Genomic DNA, 22,356 nt, shown 5'->3' on the forward strand with positions numbered 1-22,356 from the left:
TACAACTGATATTTCAGACATAATTACAGGTGCATTCCCAGCTAGCCACTTTTTCCTCTCATTACTGGACTGCCATTTTACATAAGCCAAATAAGGAATAGTCGACATTTTGATCATTTGTTGTCTTGATCTGGAGGTTGAGAGGCTTGTAAACTGAACTCAGAGAACTATTAAAAGAACCAAAAGCTCAGAACTAGGATTGCTGAGGTTTACCTTGTTTATAAGTGACCTTCATAGGTCATGGAAATGGCTTGCAGTATTATACAGGCTGTCCAACTAAAACCCTTCACTGCCTATGACAATGCCTGATGATTAGGGGCTGACCAACGTTAAGCAGGCACTATGCCATCAGACAGATGGGAATGAATATAGGCAGGCCAGAAACTATATAGGAGTTAGAAGTATGTTTACTAAGGGCAGAATTCCCAGCAGGGAATATAGAGGCAGCTGTCTGTACTGACCTGAAGTTACTGTGCCAATGGTAAAGGGGATGTACTATTGCTAATTTAGCTGGATCTGATATACTGCTGAAATAATAATACCAAATGATAAGTACAAAACAGTTTTCATGGTCACACAAGACCATTTTTTGGCATTATAGAGACAGGACAAGTACAGCTGAGGGGTGCAAATTGACATAGCCACCTTTTTGGAGAGTCTCTCTGGAAGGTCTCCTGGGAAATCTCTGAAACCAATATTTAATAAAAAAGATTTAGGAAGAACAGTTCATGTGTATGAAAAATTAGTCTACAGGAATCTTCTACAGGACACTGGACAGGTTCTGTGACCATCTTAGATGTATAAATAAGGCTCAAAATTATAATGGAGATGTATCTTGATCTGGCAGATAATGAAGCAGGCTATGTCCAAGAAATAGTTATTTCTATACTTTCCTATTTCTACACTTCAGTTTTTTGTTTATTTCAGGTTTACTGCTGCTCTGTCTTTCCCCTAGGAATGAAAAGCAGCCAACATTCTCATCACTCTGATGAAATTTGGGGGACGACTTCAGGTTTAGTTAGGAGGACATGTCGCATGGTTTGATTTCACCATTACCAAGGTTTTATGCTTTCTGAAGTTCCATGGCAATAGAGTTGGATGCAGAACCTGCCATCTGTCATGACATTTAAAAGATAAAAATGGAATCATAAATAGAGCCAGCTCATTACAAAATCGAGCCAGCGTGTCAAAATGGAGGACATTAGCATGTTCTTTTAGCATCCTGCTGCCAGCATCTGATGTCAGGTTGCTAATCATTTGAAGTCATCTGTCCAAACAAGCATTGCCAAATCTTTCTTCCAGGCCAAAAGCACCAAACAATACAGGGAAATTTATTACTGAAGAAATTACTTTAGTGGAAGGTAAAAATCTGATCATTTAACCCTCCCAACTCCATATAATTACTGTTACAATTCCTTGTTTAAAAAAAATAATCTACTGCAGTATTTATATCCCTATACACAACCAAATTCTTTGCCAAATTATAATAGAAAAGAACATAAATTACAGTGATTCAAACTGACATATTTATTAAAAAACCACAATCTTACTTTTATTTAACCAACCGCTCTAATTTGGATCTACTCCACTGGTCCAGACAGAAAACTTAGAGCTTGTCTACATGCAGAGTTACATCAGTTTAATTGAAGATGTCATTTTAAACTGATTTAATTAAGCCAGTGCAAAAGGCTGTGTGGACACTTTTTTTTAGTTGAAACTGGATCTATTTCAGTTCAGCTTAAGTTAATTAAGAGCAGGTTTGAGCTAAACTGAAAAGCCACTAAAACTGAAATAAGTGGGTCCACATAGAGGTATGCACCCGTCTAACTTAAACTGTTCAAGTTTGTATTCTACACAAAACCATACTGATTCATGACTATCACAAAGCTTCATAAAGCCAAGGAAGTTAACAAATTCTCAGTAACTGGTATTCTCTGTTATGGAAATAAGTGATCATAAGAACAGCTCTCACAGCTAGAGCTAATTGAAAATCAGAATTTCCACCTCATACAAAATTCGAACATTTCAATGTTTGCTTTTGTTTCAAATTGGGACAAAAGGTCAAAATATCTTTCTTTTTTTTGTAGAATGAAAAGTTCAGATAATTTTGATTCAAAAATGTCTAAACATTTCGTTTCAGCTTGTTCAGTGTTGAATTGTGTCTGCCACAGAGCCATATGGGACTTGTAGTTTGGATGCCTCATGGCCTCATTCTCTTCTTTGGGCCAAGCTTTACAGGATGATTGCAGTATATACTGCAATCATAAAAGTCCAATAAGGCATTATAGCAGTTTAGCCATACAAGGGAATGATGAACCATGTGTGATGTAGTCCAACCTGGGAGCACTGGCCCATACAGGAGAATTGGGACATGAAAGCATCTAAACTACAACTCCCATGAGGCACCGTGGCAGCTCAGGCAAGTTAATATAGAACAGACTCAAAAGTAAATGTTTCTGTTTGGTTCAACGAACTACAATATTTTGATTTGGGTAACCCAAAGTGAAATTCTTAATTTGATTTTCCCCAAAGGAAAATCAACGAGTATTGGCAAAATTGAAAATTTCCTGTGAAAAATGTGGATATTGTGAAATCTCATTTTCTATTAAAAAAAATCCAAACATTTTGATAGACAATTCTCAGCCAGCTCTACTCAAAGCTTATTACTATTTCTTGCGGAACATTATCTGCATTTTAATCAGCCTAACACCCCCACCATCCGCAAAAGGCTGCGTGCAATAGTGAACCTCCTTCTAGTTACACCCTTCTTTTCTATGGCCCATCGGAGTAAATTATGAACACCATCAGGAACTCTGTTCTTCCAGACACTTTGCCTCCAGAAAGTACCAGTCTCTGCTGGCTTGTGTGGCTGGTTCAGGATCTGAACCCAGATCCTCCATGTGACAGTGCATTTGGTTGTCACTAGACTGCCAAGCTGGCTCTGAAGGTGACAAACTTTTGTCTGCAAATTCTGTTGTACTTATTTACTTGTCTTGTGAAACTAGAATAGATTAATGCTCATCAGAGTGTGAAAGAATCACTATAGAATTCAAAAAGCTTGTGGTAGAATTAATGTCACTTACTGAAGATTTAAAAAAAATCTATTGTATTGAAATAAGAAGCACAGCACAAGAGGGCAGGGCACAATCTATATGTATCAAGGAATACATTACTAATGGTCACATACACTACTCTTCCACCATATAACACTCGCAAAAAGAAAAGGAGTACTTGTGGCCCCTTAGAGACTAACAAATTTATTTGAGCATAAGCTTTCGAGAGCTACACCTCACTTCATCGGATGCATATAACACTGTTGACATCAAGAAGGTTAAGGCAGAAGTTAGTTAAATGCTTAAACTGCAAGACACAGTCACTCAATCTGCTCCAAAGAATGGCTGTAGCAAGAGGCATGAAAGAACTATCTAAGTCTAGATCAAGAACTCTGAATCTAAATTCTCAGTGTGGACAATGGTTTGGTGAGAGCACTGACTCTAGTATGAAAGAAATTGGGTGTGATGCCATGAGATTGTTTTGTAACCAGAGAGACAATCAATAACAACTCAGACAGAGCAGTCTTATGGATTGAACCACCTATCTTCAAGCCATAGATAAAAGTTGATGGATAGCCTGAGCTGAAGGTTCACATCTAGAATAAACAAAAGAAGAATGGGGAAACCAATGGGAAACCTTAGAGAAAACATGGTTCAGCATGCAACCTTCAGAAAATATGAACCATTAGAAAACTTCAGCTGAGGGAGATGAATATAATGAATATGATGCTCTAAACATTCTATCTTAGGGATTTTATAGAACCTGCCTTCTCTGAGGCAAATCCGCTACACATAGAGAGGAGGCAGGATTACAGGGAGACTGGTGGGAGGGGTGGGAGATATCCCTTGTGTAAAGCTCAGCTTCCTGGAAGTTCCCAGTTTGCCTATGAGGGCGGTGGGGGAAAGGAGATGGGATTGACAGAGATGGGGCTCCACTTTAATTCAGATTCTTGTATCTTTGACACTCCACAACTTCTACTACCATGTGCCCTTTACAGGAGAGACAATGTGGGATGTAGGAGAGGAGATTCTTTTACCCCACACAGTTCCCAGCAATCAAACCAACCATTTAGTCTAGGTGCTTTGCTAAAAATTTGCCCTTTAAATAAAACTTCCACTCAACACAGTCAAAAGGATTTTCTGTTCCAAGTGAAATAGGAAGACCTGGGAATTCCATGGGTCTTAGTAAACTGTATGACACTGAATACCATGCACTTTCAGCTTCTGCCTAGTACTAACATCTGATCTGGGTACAGTAAGGATGGATTTCCAATCCACACAACAACAGTTTGGAAAATAGCAAGAATCTCAATACCTCAATATAAAAGGGATACGAGTCTGCATCACCTGCAGTCCTGGGGATCTTTGCCCTTGTCAGTGGTAAGAGATTGTATGGCTTCAGATGGAGTGTGATGTGGAAAATTGAAAGAGAAATTAAATAATTAACCTACCTTTTTAGGAGGGAATATAAAGAACGTATAGTTGAAAAAACACATGGTTCTGAAGGATTTCAGGTATTACAAGAAATGTGCATCCCCTCTTTGTCTCCTCCTTACTGAAGAATTTAATACTAAGACCAGTGGTACAATTAACAAGGAAAACTGTATAGTTTAAGGTGAAATTCCAAAAGGGATGTTACTGAGGCCCACTCTCCTGACTTAGTTGTTATCAGCCATGTATATTTGCATGTTAAAGGATGAGTAGTGATCACATAGTGTCAGTCAAGGCTAAATCCAAGATTGAGGTAATACCTCTTGTCTTATAAACATTGGCTATTTACTACCAACACCATCACTACCACCTTTCCATCAGTTTTGTTATTAGCCAAAGTAACAAACAAGAAGGAATTCTTCAAAGCTTACCTGAACTGATCTCGGGGAGCAGCTGCCTTGCTATTGTGGACATAGCAGACTGCTTGACCTGCTACATCCATTTGGCTGAAACTTGTAATAGGGACTCCAGGATAGCTGACATACTCTATTTGTCCATACTGAGGTGGGGAGGTTATCACATAGAGGAGCTCTTCTGGTTTGTCAGTCCCATCAATTGCAAGGAGAACATCAGTTGTCAAGAAACCTCTATCCCCCTTAGATACAGTAAATGGTCTTATGAAAACAGCAACGTCCCCTGCAAGATACATGATACCCAGTTAAAAGTGTCATATTGACATCTGTATTTCTCTCTTACCTATTGTTTCTACCTAATGTAGGTAGATGAATTCATGGTTTTAAATAGTGATTGTGTAGTGTCACATTTGTCAAGGATAAATCCACAATAAAGGTAACATCTTTTGTAATACAAATGTAATGATGGAAGTAAGCCCTCATGGTTATAGCACAAAAGGAGTCCTGGAGTCCTGAACCATACTCCCAGCTTTGCTGTTTTTATTACATGCTTTGGAGAAATTGCTTACCATTTTTCTGTGCCTTGGTTTACCCATGTACAAAATGAGTATAATACCCACTTTACCAGGATATTGTTAGTTTAGTCTATATTTATAAAGCACTTTGAGGTCTTATGAGGTGAAGGATAAAGTATTAATTGAGTGTACAACCTTTTGAAATCTTAGGAAGCCTTCTTTACAAATAATTTAAAAAGACCCTATCCCACAATGAGTTCCATGCAGGCAGTCATGCTACTGCGGGCCTCGAGCCCCACTGAAGATAATTGGACCCCGCTCATTAAAGGGTTAAGGCCTAAGAGTGGATCATAAATGGCAATTTAATTTTATTCAGATTGTCCTAGTATAAGAATTAGTCATGGTATAATGCAAAATTACCCAGATCTTTACCTTTTTCCATATCCTTGATAGTTATGTAGAAGTCCAGTGCTGGGGATTTGTTGTCCCCATCCCACAGATGAAATGTGAAGCTGTCTTGGTTCCTGGACCCCATAGCTCCTGTATGCACATATCTCACAAGGTTCATATCTATTTCCTCCTGAGTGCACTTCATTTCAGTTTGGAGTGTCACCCAGTCCCTACCTACCTAGAAAGAAAAAAATCTGTCAGCAACCTGACATTATCCATTAGTTTTCCCAAGTTAATTTTGCTCAATTAGTAGATATTGTTCAGTTATTTACACCCTTGCCAATGACAGCCTATCTATATTCCGCTTTCACACTTTGGACCTCCTTCCTAATGGGAGGTTTCAGGGGCAGTACCCGGCAGGAGCTTTGTAGTCAAGCAGCCAGAAAAGCTGGTGGAAAAGCGGATGCTAAGAACCTAACAGAGCTCACTGCTAGGAAGTGTTTCCTCCCATTCAGCCTACATTTTCCATTTCTTAATTTCATGCCATTACTCCTAGTTCTACTCAGGCCCAAAGCCAGCCAGGCATAAGTGAGGAGCCTGTGGGGAGTTAGAGAGACACAGGGAGAATTAGGGAGCCATGGGGTCCTTCCCTGGAAAAATGTGAAATGTCAGGTGCAATATCCTGCGTTTCAGAAGATTTCAAGGTATTTAACAACAAATACGCTAGATCAACCAAAATCTGAATATGTGGTATTGAGCAGAAGTTGTGTACCAACATAACATGCTGCTGCTGGAGCAAATAATGTTAAAATACCAATAAGCACAACACACCAGAACTACGGGCTTCAGACACATTCAGATATTTCTTGTTAGACACACACACAAACCTATATAAAATATTAGGAGAAGCCAGAATCTACCTAGCAGCTTATTTCCCTCCCTGATGTATGGGGCATGAGGTTCCCATTTCCAACACCGTCATTCAGAACCAAGCCCCACTTGTCTCACAGAATCATGCTAGCTGGAATACAATGGCCAATTTTCTACATAACAAGTTAAAAAGAAAAGTACATCTGCCTTGCTTTTTGTTCTGATTGCTCATCTTTGGTCAATAATTTTCTTCTCTCCTGTTCCTATTCCTATTTTTTCAGTGTCTCTTTCTTTCTCATTAACACTTATTCTCTGACCTTCCCTTTCTCTTTCTCCACCTATTTACTTTCTTCCTCTCTCACTGATAGGTTCTCTCCTGCACCATTGGGAAGTGTCTCATTTGTGGGGTCTCCTTCCACTCTCTTCCTGGTCCCTGAAATATCTCCCCATCCTCTGTTCCTGGGGTTGTTCTTTCCCCCATTTGATCTAGCTCTTCTCTCTCCTCTTCCTCCCATTGGGTTTCTTCCCCTCTAGGATCTCCACCATCATCCCATGAAGATCCTGCCTAGGGTGACCAGATAAAAGGGACAAAATATTGGGACACATGGGGGAAGCAAAAAAAACAAAAAACAAAAAAAACCCACCAGAGCCGAGTTGCCAAAGCAAAAAAAAACAATAACAAAACAAAAAAACGCCGGAGCGGCCAAAGCCGCAATATCGGGACAAATGGCGTCCTGACCGTGCATCAGTCGGGACGCGGGACAAAGAACTAAAAATCAGGACAGTCCCGATTTTATCGGGATGTATGGTCACCCTAATTCTGCCATGGTTTTAACCTCCCCTTCACCCCATCTGAAACTCCCACCTCTAGTATCAAAACCTCTGATTTAGTATCTTGCATGGTTCAGCTGCACAAGTCAGTTTGCCATAGCAGTGTATTCCAAAACATGAAAGACATTCAGGATAAAAGAAGAATCAGCTTCTTTTTGTTCTAACAAGAGAGAGTTGTTTGCTTGCTTGCTTTTTGTTAAAGCACAAAGACTAACCTTGAGCTGAAGCTGCCCGTTTTCTGGAATTCTTTCAAATAAATAGTAAATTCTCTCCCTGGGGGTGTCTTTATCTTCGGCTGACAGAACAGCACTAGAAATTATTCGGGTTTCACCCATGTTCACCGCTATCTCATCCTTCCTGAAAAAAGAAAAGCCTCATGCACTGATATGAAAACAGAAAAGTAACCTTTCCAACAAGTGATACTACTGCCAGGAATCGTATTACTCAGAAGCTGACAGGAATAATAACTGCAGAATGATTAAAGAAGAACACATAGATCTGCAAAACAGCAAGCAGAGATGACTGATTTCTCATAACAGTGAAAAGCAGTACCAACAAAACAGATCTGAAGCAACTTTGGATCTAACAACAGGAATCAATTCTGTCTGCCTCCCTCCATAGTCATTATCTGGGTTGCCTTAAAGGGGCAATATGAACAAGGTGGCCAAACCAATAGGTCCACCATTGACCCTTTAGGGGACTTAATTCATTGGCTGTTCAATCATTGGCTGGCTGAGTCCCAAAAAAGAGCTTGCACAAGGAACAGAGGCCCATTCTGCTGGTTTCCTATGATTACCTCCTCAGACATTCCATTAGCCCTCCAGGATCAAATCACTGTAAGGTTTTGCTTATGGCCTTTTGCTCATTGGTGTCCGTGGCTGCCATTGCGCAAGAAAAAACAGAGTCAGATAGGATGGACGTCCTAAAATGGTTTTAAATTCCCCCAGAGACTTACTCCAGCCTAATTCTCAATCTCTCTCTCCCTCTCTCTCTGTTTCCCTCCCTTCAGCTAATACCTGCCTCTTAGCAGCTCTCTATCCACATAATTTGACTATTGTTATTATTTATTACTTGTATACCAGTAACACTAACTATGTACTACGCGCCAACCAGAGATAAGGTAAGACACAATCCCTGCCCCAAAGAGCCGACAATCTAAGAAGACAAGCAACATACAAAGGGATTAGAAGGTGGGTTAAAAAACACAGCACTACTAAAGGTACATTTAAAACAATACTGTTATCTGACCCCCAACTCTTCATCTACCTAGCCAGAATTAGTTGGCTAATTCTATCTGGTATCAGACTAGAGAGTCTTGAAGAGGGGCTTTGGTGGGTGGGGGGAAATGTAGTGGCTTTACATTCAGGGAAGGTGTTCCATGCAGCAGGGCTAAGTGGAAGAATGTGCAAAGGTGATTGTGCAGTACTCATAGTGATTCAGAGACATCAACGGCTAGATCAGGAACACCCTGTCAGTTCTTTTCAAGTCTGCTTACTTTCCCAACTGCGTGGCATGTGCAGGCTATTGGAGAATGGGACTAAAGTGGGGAGGAAAGGTGATTTCAAATCAAAGGGTGAGCAATATTCCCCAATGGGGATGACTAATTATAAGATCTAATCACTGCCTGTCAAGGAAGCAACACAGTTTCTGGGTTCATCTGGGCACAGAAGGTAAAATACACTTATCTGCAGTTACCTCCATACCTCACTCCAAAGAGAGAAAGTAGGGAATGGTGTACTGAACTTTATCCAAACAAGAAAAATATCAAGGGATATTTGATCAGTAATTATGATTACATCATTTCATTTTACTAGTATGTAAACTGTACTCTGCATTCTAAGCTATGGTCACTACTCTTGCTTATGTGTACTATATACCTCTTTGTGATCATGTAATTGTAAAATTAACTTTTGTATTCCATATTTTTCTTTGGATTCATGAAGTTACACATTCTTAAAATCTATTCCTCTGCATTTAGCAAGGAGTTCTAGCAGTTTAGGAAATATTGTTTCCAATAACCATCAGCAGTTAAAGGATGAAACTTTTCACAGAGGGATCATAAGAACATAAGAACGACCATACTGGGTCAGACCAAAAGTCCATCTAACACAGTATCCTGTATTCCGACAGTGGCCAATGCCAAGTGCCCCAGAGGGAATGCACAGAACAGGTAATCATCAAGTGATCCATCCCCTATAGCCCATTCCAAGCTTCTGGCAAATAGAGGCTAGGGACACCATCCCTTCCCATCCTGGCTAATAGCCACTGATGGACCTATCCCCCATGAACTTATCTAGTTCTTTTATGAACCCAGTTATAGTCTTGGCCTTCACAACATCCTCTGGAAAAGAGTTAGGTTGACTGTGCATTGTATGAAGAAAATATTTCCTTTTGTTTGTTAAACTTGATGCCTATTAAATTACATCAGTGGAAAGTTTCCCTCACTCTCCTAGTCAAATTAAAAACATATTTGCTTTAAATGCAACTGCAGTAGTTTACTTCTAAAAGATCAGGAGTCAGAGTGAAACATCAGTCTTGTGAGTTCCTCTATATGGCATCATCCTGAGTTTAATTCATTTGTAAATCACAGTTTTGATGAGAGGGGAGGAAATTAACTTATCCCTTGACTGGAAGATGAATTATGATTGAGAGAGAATATTTTTAGAAAACAAAATCTACTATGAATGTTCAGAGCTTACTCCATAACTTTGTAGAGCCTTTTAGTGACATGGGTTGATCTCAGATGATCAGGAATGGGTTCTTTCTCAATCCCCAAATCCTACGCTATTTTCACAGCGTTAGCTGATATACACAATAGCCACATAACACCAATGGCCAGGAGAAAGAGATAGCTGGATCCTAAAGTCAATCGCACTATATGTATTGGCCAGCAGAGGGAGTACAAAGATCAGAGTTGCTTTTCAAGAACTATTTTAACTAAGGTCTGACAGACAAATGGAATATGTGCCTACATATAGATTACAACATCCATTTATTATGAAATAAAAAACCAACATGAAAAGAAACTTTGTGATTTAGGCATTTTTTGTTATCAACTGTGATCTTTATCGAGAATGCTCTTGTTAAACAGTCCTATGGTGGTAGATGCAGGAACATCTTTGTTGGCATTAGTCTATAGCTATTTATGGCATAATAGCCCTATTAATCACTATTTTGCTGTTTTGATCACTGTTCAATCATTTCATCTGAACACATCCCACAATTTGGAATAGGAACATGTGGCTTACTTGCTCAGCATTGGTTTCTCATCATTAACTGGGATGACCTTTACCAGAATGGTTCTGAGGACTTTATGTTTCCCATCTGACAGCTGGAGTGTAAAACCATCAGTGAGGTTTTCGGAGTCATCATGCATGTACACCAGCCTCATTCCTGGGGAGAGGGGGGGGAAAGAGAGAAAATAAAACCTGCCTCCTTCAAAATCTCTTTCATGACATGTCCTTCTGCTTCCATCATCCTCCCCTTCTCCCCAACCCACCATGTCTTCTGGTCACAGCCAGTTTGTTTCAGCTAGCAGAGGACAAGCCATGTAAGCAGCAGCTGTTCATTAATCCATCAGTACACCAGCAACTCGAAGAGAGCAGCATGACCTGCTAAAAGAACGAAACTCCTTTCCAAACTACCTTTGTTCTCAAAAGGTAAAAATTTTCCATCCAGTCCCATCCACCCCAATTTAAAACTTCTACTTGACTGGGAGATAAAATGGTCAGATATCACTCCTCTGTGTCTTAATTGATCCTTAGAAAGGGCTTACCCATGTCTAGGGAGGAAGACTAGTGTTGTAAATGAGACAGTGGATGCGGGATTCAGGAGATCTGGCTTCAGTTCTTGGCTATGATACATACTTTCTCTGTGACCTTGGGCAAGTTATTTAACCTCTCTGTACCTCAGTTCCCAATCTGAAAAAGCATGATAATATACTTCCTTTCTCCGACCCTTTATCTGTCTTGTCCACTTAGTCCACTTAGGGACTGTCATGTTTGTACAATGCCTAGCACAATGGAGACTTGATCACAGTTGCACCTCTAGGTGCTACCATAATGCAAATGAATGATAACCAAACCCCACATGTGAATACTCAAACATTGGAGAAGTAATTTAAAAATTAAATGATTTGGGCTATTTCCTCTCTAATTGGAAAAATGAAGAAATAAGCATAATGGATAGAGTAAATATATTTATGTCATTATCACTGCAATAGGTCCAACTTCCATAAAGTTTTTTTATACTGATGTAAAAACATTGTTTTAAAAATAATAAAATGTCCTCATATTTTCGTGTAGAAAAATGAGACCTATAATTTTTGTCATTTTTTGTACTTCAGTCTCATTTAGGATCATCAAAAGGATCGCAAGGATTTAAATGAGCAAAATGTATCTAGTGCATTTAAAAAGCAAAACAAAACAGGACTCCATTAAGTTACTTGTTAAATCCAGATTTGTTTTCCTTATACCATATCCATTTCACATGTTGGTCCATGATTTAACCCATGCACAGCTGTCCATTCCTCAGTGGCTAACACTGAAGAGCTAGTTGTGCTAGTCAAATGTTTGAATGGATGTACCAGGAGAACTGGCCTAGGACCTTGACATTTGCTAGTCCACATCTGAATAACCATCCCAAAGCTAGTTCCCAGATTATCTACAAGAATAGCACAGGCTAGGATGGCCAGCAGGTGGCTAGACAAAGGAGGATAGAGAGGTCATACTGCAGTTCTTTGCATTGGAACGTTAGTGATAGGGTATTGAAGTGGTAAGATCTGTAGCAGAAAGAGAGAGAGGAGGGGTCACTCAACTGAGATGGGGTCAATATGCATGACCAGGAAACACTGAGGAATGTAGAATGAGTACATTATATTTTTGTGTCTACTTTTTGTGGAAGGAGATCAGATACAATGGTGATGAGTGACATTATAAAAACAGAGGGAAAACATATTTGTCCTCAGTGCTCGGAGGCCCAAATTCTGATCTGAGTTACATAGGTGTAAATGTATTGAAATCATATTAATTACTTCATTGTTCTCCAGAATATTAGCCGTATAGAGTGGAAATCTGTCAACTTCATGAAAAAACTCGCACAGATACAGACAGACATCATCTTCCTCTCCAAATGCAAACAGATGGACATCATACCGAAAGGACTGAAGGTAAAAAATCCATTACAATCTACATACCAAACAGACTATGCTGACAGCTTGTGCCACACACTCTCAAAGAAACTGCGGAACCACCTGATCAACATCCTCTACAGCAAAGAGGGAAAAATTAAGAATGAGCTCTCAAAACTGGATACTCTCATAAAGAACCAACCTTCCACACAAACTTCCTCGTGGCTGGACTTTACAAAAACTAGACAAGCCATTTACAAAACACACTTTGCTTCTCTACAAAAGAAAAAAAGACACTAAGCTATCTAAACTACTATATGCCACAAGGGGCCACAACAATGGTTCCCGTAACCCACCCAGCAATATTGTTAATCTATCCAACTATACTCTTAGCCCAGCAGAAGAATCTGTCCTATCTCGGGGCTTCTCCTTTTGCCCCTCCACCCCCACGAACATGATACAGTTCTGTGGTGACCTAGAATCCTATTTTCGACATCTCAGACTCAAGGAATATTTCCAACACACCTCTGACCAACATATTAACCCACAGAGACCTTCCTGCCAACACTACAAAAAGAAGGATTCTGGGTGGACTCGAAAAGCAGCCTGGATTTCTACATAGAGTGCTTCCGCCGACGTGCACGAGCTGAAATTGTGGAAAAGCAGCATCGCTTACCCCATAACCTCAGCCATGCAGAACACAGTGCCATCCACAGCCTCAGAAACAACTCTGACATCATAATCAAAAAGGCTGACAAAGGAGGTGCTGTCGTCATCATGAATAGGTCGGAGTATGAACAAGAGGCTACTAGGCAGCTCTCCAATACCACTTTCTACAAGCCATTACCCTCTGATCCCACTGAGAGTTACCAAAAGAAACTACAGCATTTGCTCAAGAAACTCCCTGAAAAAGCACAAGAACAAATCCGCACAGACACACCCCTAGAACCCCGACCTGGGGTATTCTATCTGCTACCCAAGATCCATAAACCTGGAAATCCTGGACGCCCCATCATCTCAGGCATTGGCACCCTGACAGCAGGATTGTCTGGCTATGTAGACTCCCTCCTCAGGCCCTTCGTTACCAGCACTCCCAGCTATCTTCGAGACACCACTGACTTCCTGAGGAAACTACAGTCATAGAATCATAGAATCATAGAATATCAGGGTTGGAAGGGACCCCAGAAGGTCATCTAGTCCAACCCCCTGCTCAAAGCAGGACCAAGTCCCAGTTAAATCATCCCAGCTAGGGCTTTGTCAAGCCTGACCTTAAAAACCTCTAAGGAAGGAGATTCTACCACCTCCCTAGGTAACGCATTCCAGTGTTTCACCACCCTCTTAGTGAAAAAGTTTTTCCTAATATCCAATCTAAACCTCCCCCATTGCAACTTGAGACCATTACTCCTCGTTCTGTCATCTGCTACCATTGAGAACAGTCTAGAGCCATCCTCTTTGAAACCCCCTTTCAGGTAGTTGAAAGCAGCTATCAAATCCCCCCTCATTCTTCTCTTCTGCAGACTAAACAATCCCAGCTCCCTCAGCCTCTCCTCATAAGTCATGTGCTCTAGACCCCTAATCATTTTTGTTGCCCTTCGTTGTACTCTTTCCAATTTATCCACATCCTTCCTGTAGTGTGGGGCCCAAAACTGGACACAGTACTCCAGATGAGGCCTCACCAGTGTCGAATAGAGGGGAACGATCACGTCCCTCGATCTGCTCGCTATGCCCCTACTTATACAACCCAAAATGCCATTGGCCTTCTTGGCAACAAGGGCACACTGCTGACTCATATCCAGCTTCTCGTCCACTGTCACCCCTAGGTCCTTTTCCGCAGAACTGCTGCCGAGCCATTCGGTCCCTAGTCTGTAGCGGTGCATTGGATTCTTCCATCCTAAGTGCAGGACCCTGCATTTATCCTTATTGAACCTCATTAGATTTCTTTTGGCCCAATCCTCCAATTTGTCTAGGTCCTTCTGTATCCTATCCCTCCCCTCCAGCGTATCTACCACTCCTCCCAGTTTAGTATCATCCGCAAATTTGCTGAGAGTGCAATCCACACCATCCTCCAGATCATTTATGAAGATATTGAACAAAACGGGCCCCAGGACCGACCCCTGGGGCACTCCACTTGACACCGGCTGCCAACTAGACATGGAGCCATTGATCACTACCCGTTGAGCCCGACAATCTAGCCAGCTTTCTACCCACCTTATAGTGCATTCATCCAGCCCATACTTCCTTAACTTGCTGACAAGAATGCTGTGGGAGACCGTGTCAAAAGCTTTGCTAAAGTCAAGAAACAATACATCCACTGCTTTCCCTTCATCCACAGAACCAGTAATCTCATCATAAAAGGCGATTAGATTAGTCAGGCATGACCTTCCCTTGGTGAATCCATGCTGACTGTTCCTGATCACTTTCCTCTCCTCTAAGTGCTTCAGGATTGATTCTTTGAGGACCTGCTCCATGATTTTTCCAGGGACTGAGGTGAGGCTGACCGGCCTGTAGTTCCCAGGATCCTCCTTCTTCCCTTTTTTAAAGATGGGCACTACATTAGCCTTTTTCCAGTCATCCGGGACTTCCCCCGTTCGCCACGAGTTTTCAAAGATAATGGCCAAGGGCTCTGCAATCACAGCCGCCAATTCCTTCAGCACTCTCGGATGCAATTCGTCCGGCCCCATGGACTTGTGCACGTCCAGCTTTTCTAAATAGTCCCTAACCACCTCTATCTCTACAGAGGGCTGGCCATCTCTTCCCCATTTTGTGTTGCCCAGCACAGCAGTCTGGGAGCTGACCTTGTTAGTGAAAACAGAGGCAAAAAAAGCATTGAGTACATTAGCTTTTTCCACATCCTCTGTCACTAGCTTGCCTCCCTCATTCAGTAAGGGGCCCACACTTTCCTTGGCTTTCTTCTTGTTGCCAACATACCTGAAGAAACCCTTCTTGTTACTCTTGACATCTCTTGCTAGCTGCAGCTCCAGGTGCGATTTGGCCCTCCTGATATCTTTCCTACATGCCCGAGCAATATTTTTATACTCTTCCCTGGTCATATGTCCAAGCTTCCACTTCTTGTAAGCTTCTTTTTATGTTTAAGATCCGCTAGGATTTCACCATTAAGCCAAGCTGGTCGCCTGCCATATTTACTATTCTTTCGACTCATCGGGATGGTTTGTCCCTGTAACCTCAACAGGGATTCCTTGAAATACAGCCAGCTCTCCTGGACTCCCTTCCCTTTCATGTTAGTCCCCCAGGGGATCCTGGCCATCTGTTCCCTGAGGGAGTCAAAGTCTGCTTTCCTGAAGTCCAGGGTCCGTATCCTGCTGCTTACCTTTCTTCCCTGCGTCAGGATCCTGAACTCAACCAACTCATGGTCACTGCCTCCCAGATTCCCATCCACTTTTGCTTCCCCCACTAATTCTACCCGGTTTGTGAGCAGCAGGTCAAGAAAAGCGCTCCCCCTAGTTGGCTCCCCTAGCACTTGCACCAGGAAATTGTCCCCTACGCTTTCCAAAAACTTCCTGGATTGTCTATGCACCGCTGTATTGCTCTCCCAGCAGATATCAGGAAAATTAAAGTCACCCATGAGAATCAGGGTCCATTGGTGATCTTCCTAAAAACACCATCCTAGCCACTATGGATGTAGAAGCCCTCTACACCAACATTCTACACAAAGATGGACTACAAGCCGTCAGGAACAGTATCCCCGATATTGTCACGGCTAACCTGGTGGCTGAACTTTGCGACTTTGTCCTCACCCATAACTATTTCACATTTGGTGACAATGTATACCTTCAAATCAGCGGCACTGCGATGGGTACCCGCATGGCCCCACAGTATGCCAACATTTTTATGGCTGACTTAGAACAACGCTTCCTCAGCTCTCGTCCCCTAATGCCCCTACTCTACTTGCGCTACATTGATGACATCTTCATCATCTGGACCCATGGAAAAGAAGCTCTTGAGGAATTCCACCCTGATTTCAACAATTTCCATCCCACCATCAACCTCAGCCTGGACCAGTCCACACAAGAGATCCACTTCCTGGACACTACGGTGCTAATAAGGGATGGTCACATAAACACCACCCTATATCGGAAACCTACTGACTGCTATTCCTACCTAGATGCCTCTAGCTTTCATCCAGATCATACCACTTGATCCATTGTCTACAGCCAAGCGCTACGATATAACCGCATTTGCTCCAACCCCTCAGACAGAGACAAACACCTACAAGATCTCTATCATGCATTCCTACAACTACAATACCCACCTGCTGAAGTGAAGAAACAGATTGACAGAGCCAGAAGAGTACCCAGAAGTCACCTACTACAGGACAGGCCCAACAAAGAAAACAACAGAACGCCACTAGCCATCACCTTCAGCCCCCAACTAAAACCTCTCCAACGCATCATCAAGGATCTACAACCTATCCTGAAGGACGACCCATCACTCTCACAGATCTTGGGAGACAGGCCAGTCCTTGCTTACAGACAGCCCCCCAACCTGAAGCAAATACTCACCAGCAACCACACACCACACAACAGAACCACTAACCCAGGAACCTATCCTTGCAACAAAGCCCGTTGCCAACTCTGTCCACATATCTATTCAGGGGATACCATCATAGGGCCTAATCAGATCAGCCACACTATCAGAGGCTCGTTCACCTGCGCATCTACCAATGTGATATATGCCATCATGTGCCAGCAATGCCCCTCTGCCATGTACATTGGCCAAACTGGACAGTCTCTACGTAAAAGAATGAATGGGCACAAATCAGACGTCAAGAATTATAACATTCAAAAACCAGTTGGAGAACACTTCAATCTCTCTGGTCACTCGATCACAGACCTAAGAGTGGCTATCCTTCAACAAAAAAGCTTCAAAAACAGACTCCAACGAGAGACTGCTGAATTGGAATTAATTTGCAAACTGGATACAATTAACTTAGGCTTGAATAGAGACTGGGAATGGATGAGTCATTACACAAAGTAAAACTATTTCCCCATGGTATTTCTCCCCCCCACCCCCCACTGTTCCTCTGATATTTTTGTTAACTGCTGGAATTAGCCTACCTTGCTTGTCACCATGAAAGGTTTTCCTCCTTTCCCCACCCCCCCGCTGCTGGTGATGGCTTATCTTAAGTGATCACTCTCCTTACAGTGTGTATGATAAACCCATTGTTTCATGTTCTCTGTGTGTGTGTATATAAATCTCTCCTCTGTTTTTTCCACCAAATGCATCCGATGAAGTGAGCTGTAGCTCACGAAACCTTATGCTCTAATAAATTTGTTAGTCTCTAAGGTGCCACAAGTACTCCTTTTCTTTTTTCAGAATATCAGTGTAGACAAACAGGTTTCAGTTAGCTGGTCATGGTTAACAATAGAGCCCCGTCTCCTACCTCTACCCTGTAAAGCAATTTTTTACCCATGACTACATAATGTTCTTAAAAATGACTGACTACCTAGAGTAGGTACTAAGTGGCATTAAAAATTGTTAATTAAAACATACTGGCTAACACATTTTAGACCACTCCTTTTCCCATGCATATGATTTCCACTAAGGGTTACAATACTGTATTATTGTCCTCACAGGAAACTTGGGGTGTAGGCTTCCCAGGATGAACTTCCTGAAGGATTCCCAAAGGATTAAATATGTTGAAGTCAGAAAATGCCACTCAGATTTAATTTGCTATTCTTAAATTTTCCTATGAAACTATAGCTAGGCCAGGTGAATAAGTGATGAATGTTTCTTACAAGGCCACTTTGTCTGGTATGAATTTTTAAAGGAACAAAAGGACTGATGCAAAAAAAATGCTGCATTTACCATTCTTAAGAAGCTCCATGGAAAAGTCATGCACAGGACGTTCATGACTGTGGTGACGGTTAATGAATCTTTTGTAACTCATAACATCATTGCCATAGACTCCATGAATTAGGAATCCATGTTGGGGTTGCTGGACAACAGTAAACCTCAAATGATCTTGAGGTACATCCAGATCAAGGACGCTGATTACAGAGGGATCCAGTTCTTTCATTTGGCCCTCCTGCACCTGAGCAGCAAAACAAAACAAAGCAACAATAACCATGATTTTTCTGTAGAAAGAGTAGTTTCTTTCTTTCTTTCTTCCTTTCTTTCTTCTTTTTTTTTTTAAAGAAATGGAATCCTCTTCCCTCACAAAGAGCAGCCAGATCCTTCCCACAAACCATCAGAGGTTCCTCTGAAACCAAAAGGAAAAAACAACCCTCCACCTCCTCAGCTAAGATTCTTTCATTGTTTAAGAATCTGATTCTTTGAGCTCTTACTTACTTACCAGCACAGTACTTACCATGTTGGAAAGCCCTATTGAAGTCAATGTGACAATGCACAGTAGTAAATGTTGTTATGCTTAGCAGTAAGTATTTGCAGGAATTTCCCCTCATAGATCAACAAAACACAAGAAACCAGCTCCCTGATTCTCCTCTCTCTCCTGTACCAAGCTGAGAATCTGGCCAGTAATGAGTCAGAAGATGACATTTTTACATGGTCATGCTTCTGACCATAACCACTCTTAAACACATTAAGAGGCAGCTACATAGCAGATCCACACAGTTTGAAAAAATTTAATATTGTGAAACATTGCATATATCCCGATTGCACATCAATTCTGTGGGATTGATGACAAGTGAATCCTGACTCTATTGAAGTCAATGGCAACTGGGCCTGGGATTTCATCCTGTGTTTCCAGGTAACATTATTTTTGCCCCCTCCCTTTTTTTTTGGTCAGCAGAAAAGAATGCAGGAAAGTTCTTTTTTTACCATGACAATTTCTTGTACCAGAATATTGTAAAGGAAACTGAGAATCATGCAACTCATCAGTGAAGTGGCTTTTAGCTCTGGGCATGCTGAGTTCTGGGGTCATGAAATATATTGGAGCTACATCTGTGTGTGTGTATATACACAAACATGGACATACCAGAGATTAGATAAATATACATAGATATTACAATAAATCAAGTCTCCTCAGGTAAGTAGTTAAAACACTACTAAAGGAGGTAATTGGTGAAATTCAGTCTTGTGCAGAGCACCAGCACAAGGCCTATGCAACATTAACACCTTATTTTAATGGCTGATATGAGACTTGTGTGTTAAATAGGCCTTATGTTTCTCAGCACAGGGCTGAATTTCACTCAGCAGGCCAAAAGAAGGGGAATAACTCTCAGAAAGATGCTAATACTGTTAAAAAGTAATGTTAATGTTAAAAAGGAGCCACTGGCTATATATTTTCTGGCATAGAAAGTCATTAGCTATCTAGTATTTTGTATCATTCCTTACAGTTATGTTCCTTGCTATGAATTCTGGGACTTCATCATTCGTTGGGTTGATCAGGACATAAAATGGGGTCTCCACTGAATGATGCTTCCCATCAGTGACATAAATCGTAAACTGATCTGAAGTTGGTTCTGTCCTCATATGCCTGGACTGCACATAATTTATATGCAAGGCTTTCAGGTGTATCAGCTGAAATGAAGCTAGAGGAATTCAAAGAGATGACAAGTTAACACAATATTTATTCTGATTCCCTTTTAACAAACACTGTAACCCATTAAACACTTGTAAATCCATGCTCATTCCAGGTACAAATCATTTGGGTTTAACATATCTTTAAGCATTCTTAATGCTGAGGAAGCAAGGGAATATGGGTCCTAAATAAAACACACCAAGTTTGTCTCTACACTATGGAGACTATACTGGCATAATTACATTTGTGTAGCTATACCAGCATAATTCCACAGGAAGGATTTTTTCTATCAGTATGGGAACTCCAGTTCCCCAAATGAAGTTAGGTTTATGTTGATGGAAGCATTCTTCTGTTGACATAGCTGTGTTTACACTGGGGGCTTAGGTCAGCATATTTATGTCAGACACCCTTGACCTACGTAGCTATGTTGATCTAACTTTTAAATGTAGACCAAGCCTAAATAACACATCTTCCATCCTGGAGAAATGTTAATTCTCCGATCTAAAGGTGAAGTTACACCAGGAATGAATTTGACCTGTCATGTTCAATTTCTTTCAAATCCAACATTGCTCAGGAGGTTTAGAGCAAAAAGAAATGCAGACCTTTTCCCAACAGAGGTAATCTCACATCACTTTGAACAGCGTCTTGCTGCTTCTTACACTGCAGTTGTAGATGTACGCCAAGAGTTACACTCCAAAACCAATCAAATCTGCTTATGATCAATCCAATTTGGGAAGTGGCTTAAGTAAATTGGACAAGGCAGGAACACATCTATATGATAGTTTCTTAACTCTTTTGTAGATTTCTTTTTCATTTAGAGCCAAAGTCTGCCTGGCCCTTATATATCCTTGTATTGGAGTGACAGAAATAAAAAGCCTCTCCTCCCACTCTTTGTGCAGCATGTATAAGGGTGAAGATGATACTCAAGATAGCACAGGAATGGTTGCTTCACTATTTGTCTGGGGTACCTAGTGCCCAAAGGGAATATAGAGGGTGGGGTAGGGAGGGGGGTGGAGGAAAAGCCATGGCTACATTCCTGCCAATCACAAGCCAGCTCTGCTAGCTAGCCACACAAGGTATTTCTACGAAGCCCGTGAAAGTGAGCCTCCCAGCTTGGGTCGACAGACTTTGGCTAGTGGGGCTCACTCTAGCAGTGTAGAGCAGTGGCTCTCAATCTTTCCAGACTACTGTACCCCTTTCAGGAGTCTGATTGCCTTGCGTACATACCCCCAGGTTTCACCTCACTTGAAAATTACTAGCTTACAAAATCAGACATAAAAATACAAGTGTCATCACACACTATTACTGAAAAATTGCTTACTTTCTCATTTTTACCATATTATGAATCAATTAGAACATAAATATTGTACTTACATTTTAGTGTTTAGTATATAGAGCAGTTTAAACAAATCATTGTCTGTATAAAATTTTAGTTTTTACTAACTGCACTAGTGCTTTTTATGTAGCCTGTTGTAAAACTAGGCAAACATCTCAATGAGTTGATGTACCCTTTGGAAGACCTCTGTGTATCCTCACAGGTACCCATACCCCTGGTTGAGAACCACTGATCTAGACAACACTTTGAAGTTGTGGCTTGGACTGGAGGTTAGGCTCTGAAGCCCACCCCCCTCCATAGGCTTCAGCAACAAGCAGCAACTTCAACAAACGGTCTAGGCAGCTATTTTTAGAGCACTAGGATGACCTGCATTAGCTCAAGTCTGTTGACCCAAACTGGGAGATTCGCTGTTGCGGGCTGTGTAGACACACTCATGGGGGGAGTATATTGCATCCTGTGCAAGGATGTAGCAGGGCACATGCTTCACCTCCTCCACACACCCCCATACATTGGGGAGCTCCAGGAAGCACTCTATCTTCCTGAGACCAAGTGCCTCACATGGTACTCCTTCTGGGATGCTGCAGGTCTACACTACCCCTCACTATGGAAGATGTGTGATTTGCACAATCTAGCCCTCAATAAGTAAATGCAAGTAGATAGGGAAAGGTTTGCCTAAATAGGGACTTTGGGTGGAATTTTCAGAAATGCCTAAATGACTGGGGAGTACAAAAGCCACTGGAAGTCACTTAGATCCTTGTGAAAATCCTATCTACATTTTCAAGAGTGACTAGTCATTTGGGGGTGCCCAACCTGAAACACCAGTAAGAGCCCTGACTTTCAGAAAGTGCACCACGCTCGTGCACTAAAAATTAGGCTCCTTTAAAGTGT

The 22,356-nt window shown here is 41.5% G+C and overlaps 1 protein-coding gene across 7 annotated transcripts in view; it reads right to left on the bottom strand.

Annotated features, from left to right (window-relative positions):
* Positions 1-22,356, bottom strand: part of FREM1 (FRAS1 related extracellular matrix 1) — a 111,165-nt gene that overhangs the window by 40,625 nt on the left and 48,184 nt on the right. For 4 of the 7 annotated variants that reach the window (XM_043514867.1, XM_038402814.2, XM_043514869.1 and 1 more), the window contains 6 exons: positions 19,946-20,142; positions 18,458-18,683; positions 10,752-10,896; positions 7,719-7,860; positions 5,845-6,040; positions 4,916-5,180 (listed from right to left, as the gene is read on the bottom strand). In XM_043514867.1, coding sequence (XP_043370802.1) covers positions 4,916-5,180; positions 5,845-6,040; positions 7,719-7,860; positions 10,752-10,896; positions 18,458-18,683; positions 19,946-20,142 — 1,171 coding nt within the window. Of the gene's footprint in view, positions 1-4,915; positions 5,181-5,844; positions 6,041-7,718; positions 7,861-10,751; positions 10,897-18,457; positions 18,684-19,945; positions 20,143-22,356 lie in introns of those variants that run through there. The other 3 variants (XM_043514871.1, XM_043514870.1, XR_006281503.1) reach the window with 3 other exon arrangements.

The sequence above is a fragment of the Dermochelys coriacea genome, chromosome 5, assembly GCF_009764565.3.
Source record: "Dermochelys coriacea isolate rDerCor1 chromosome 5, rDerCor1.pri.v4, whole genome shotgun sequence".
NCBI lineage: Eukaryota > Metazoa > Chordata > Testudines > Dermochelyidae > Dermochelys > Dermochelys coriacea.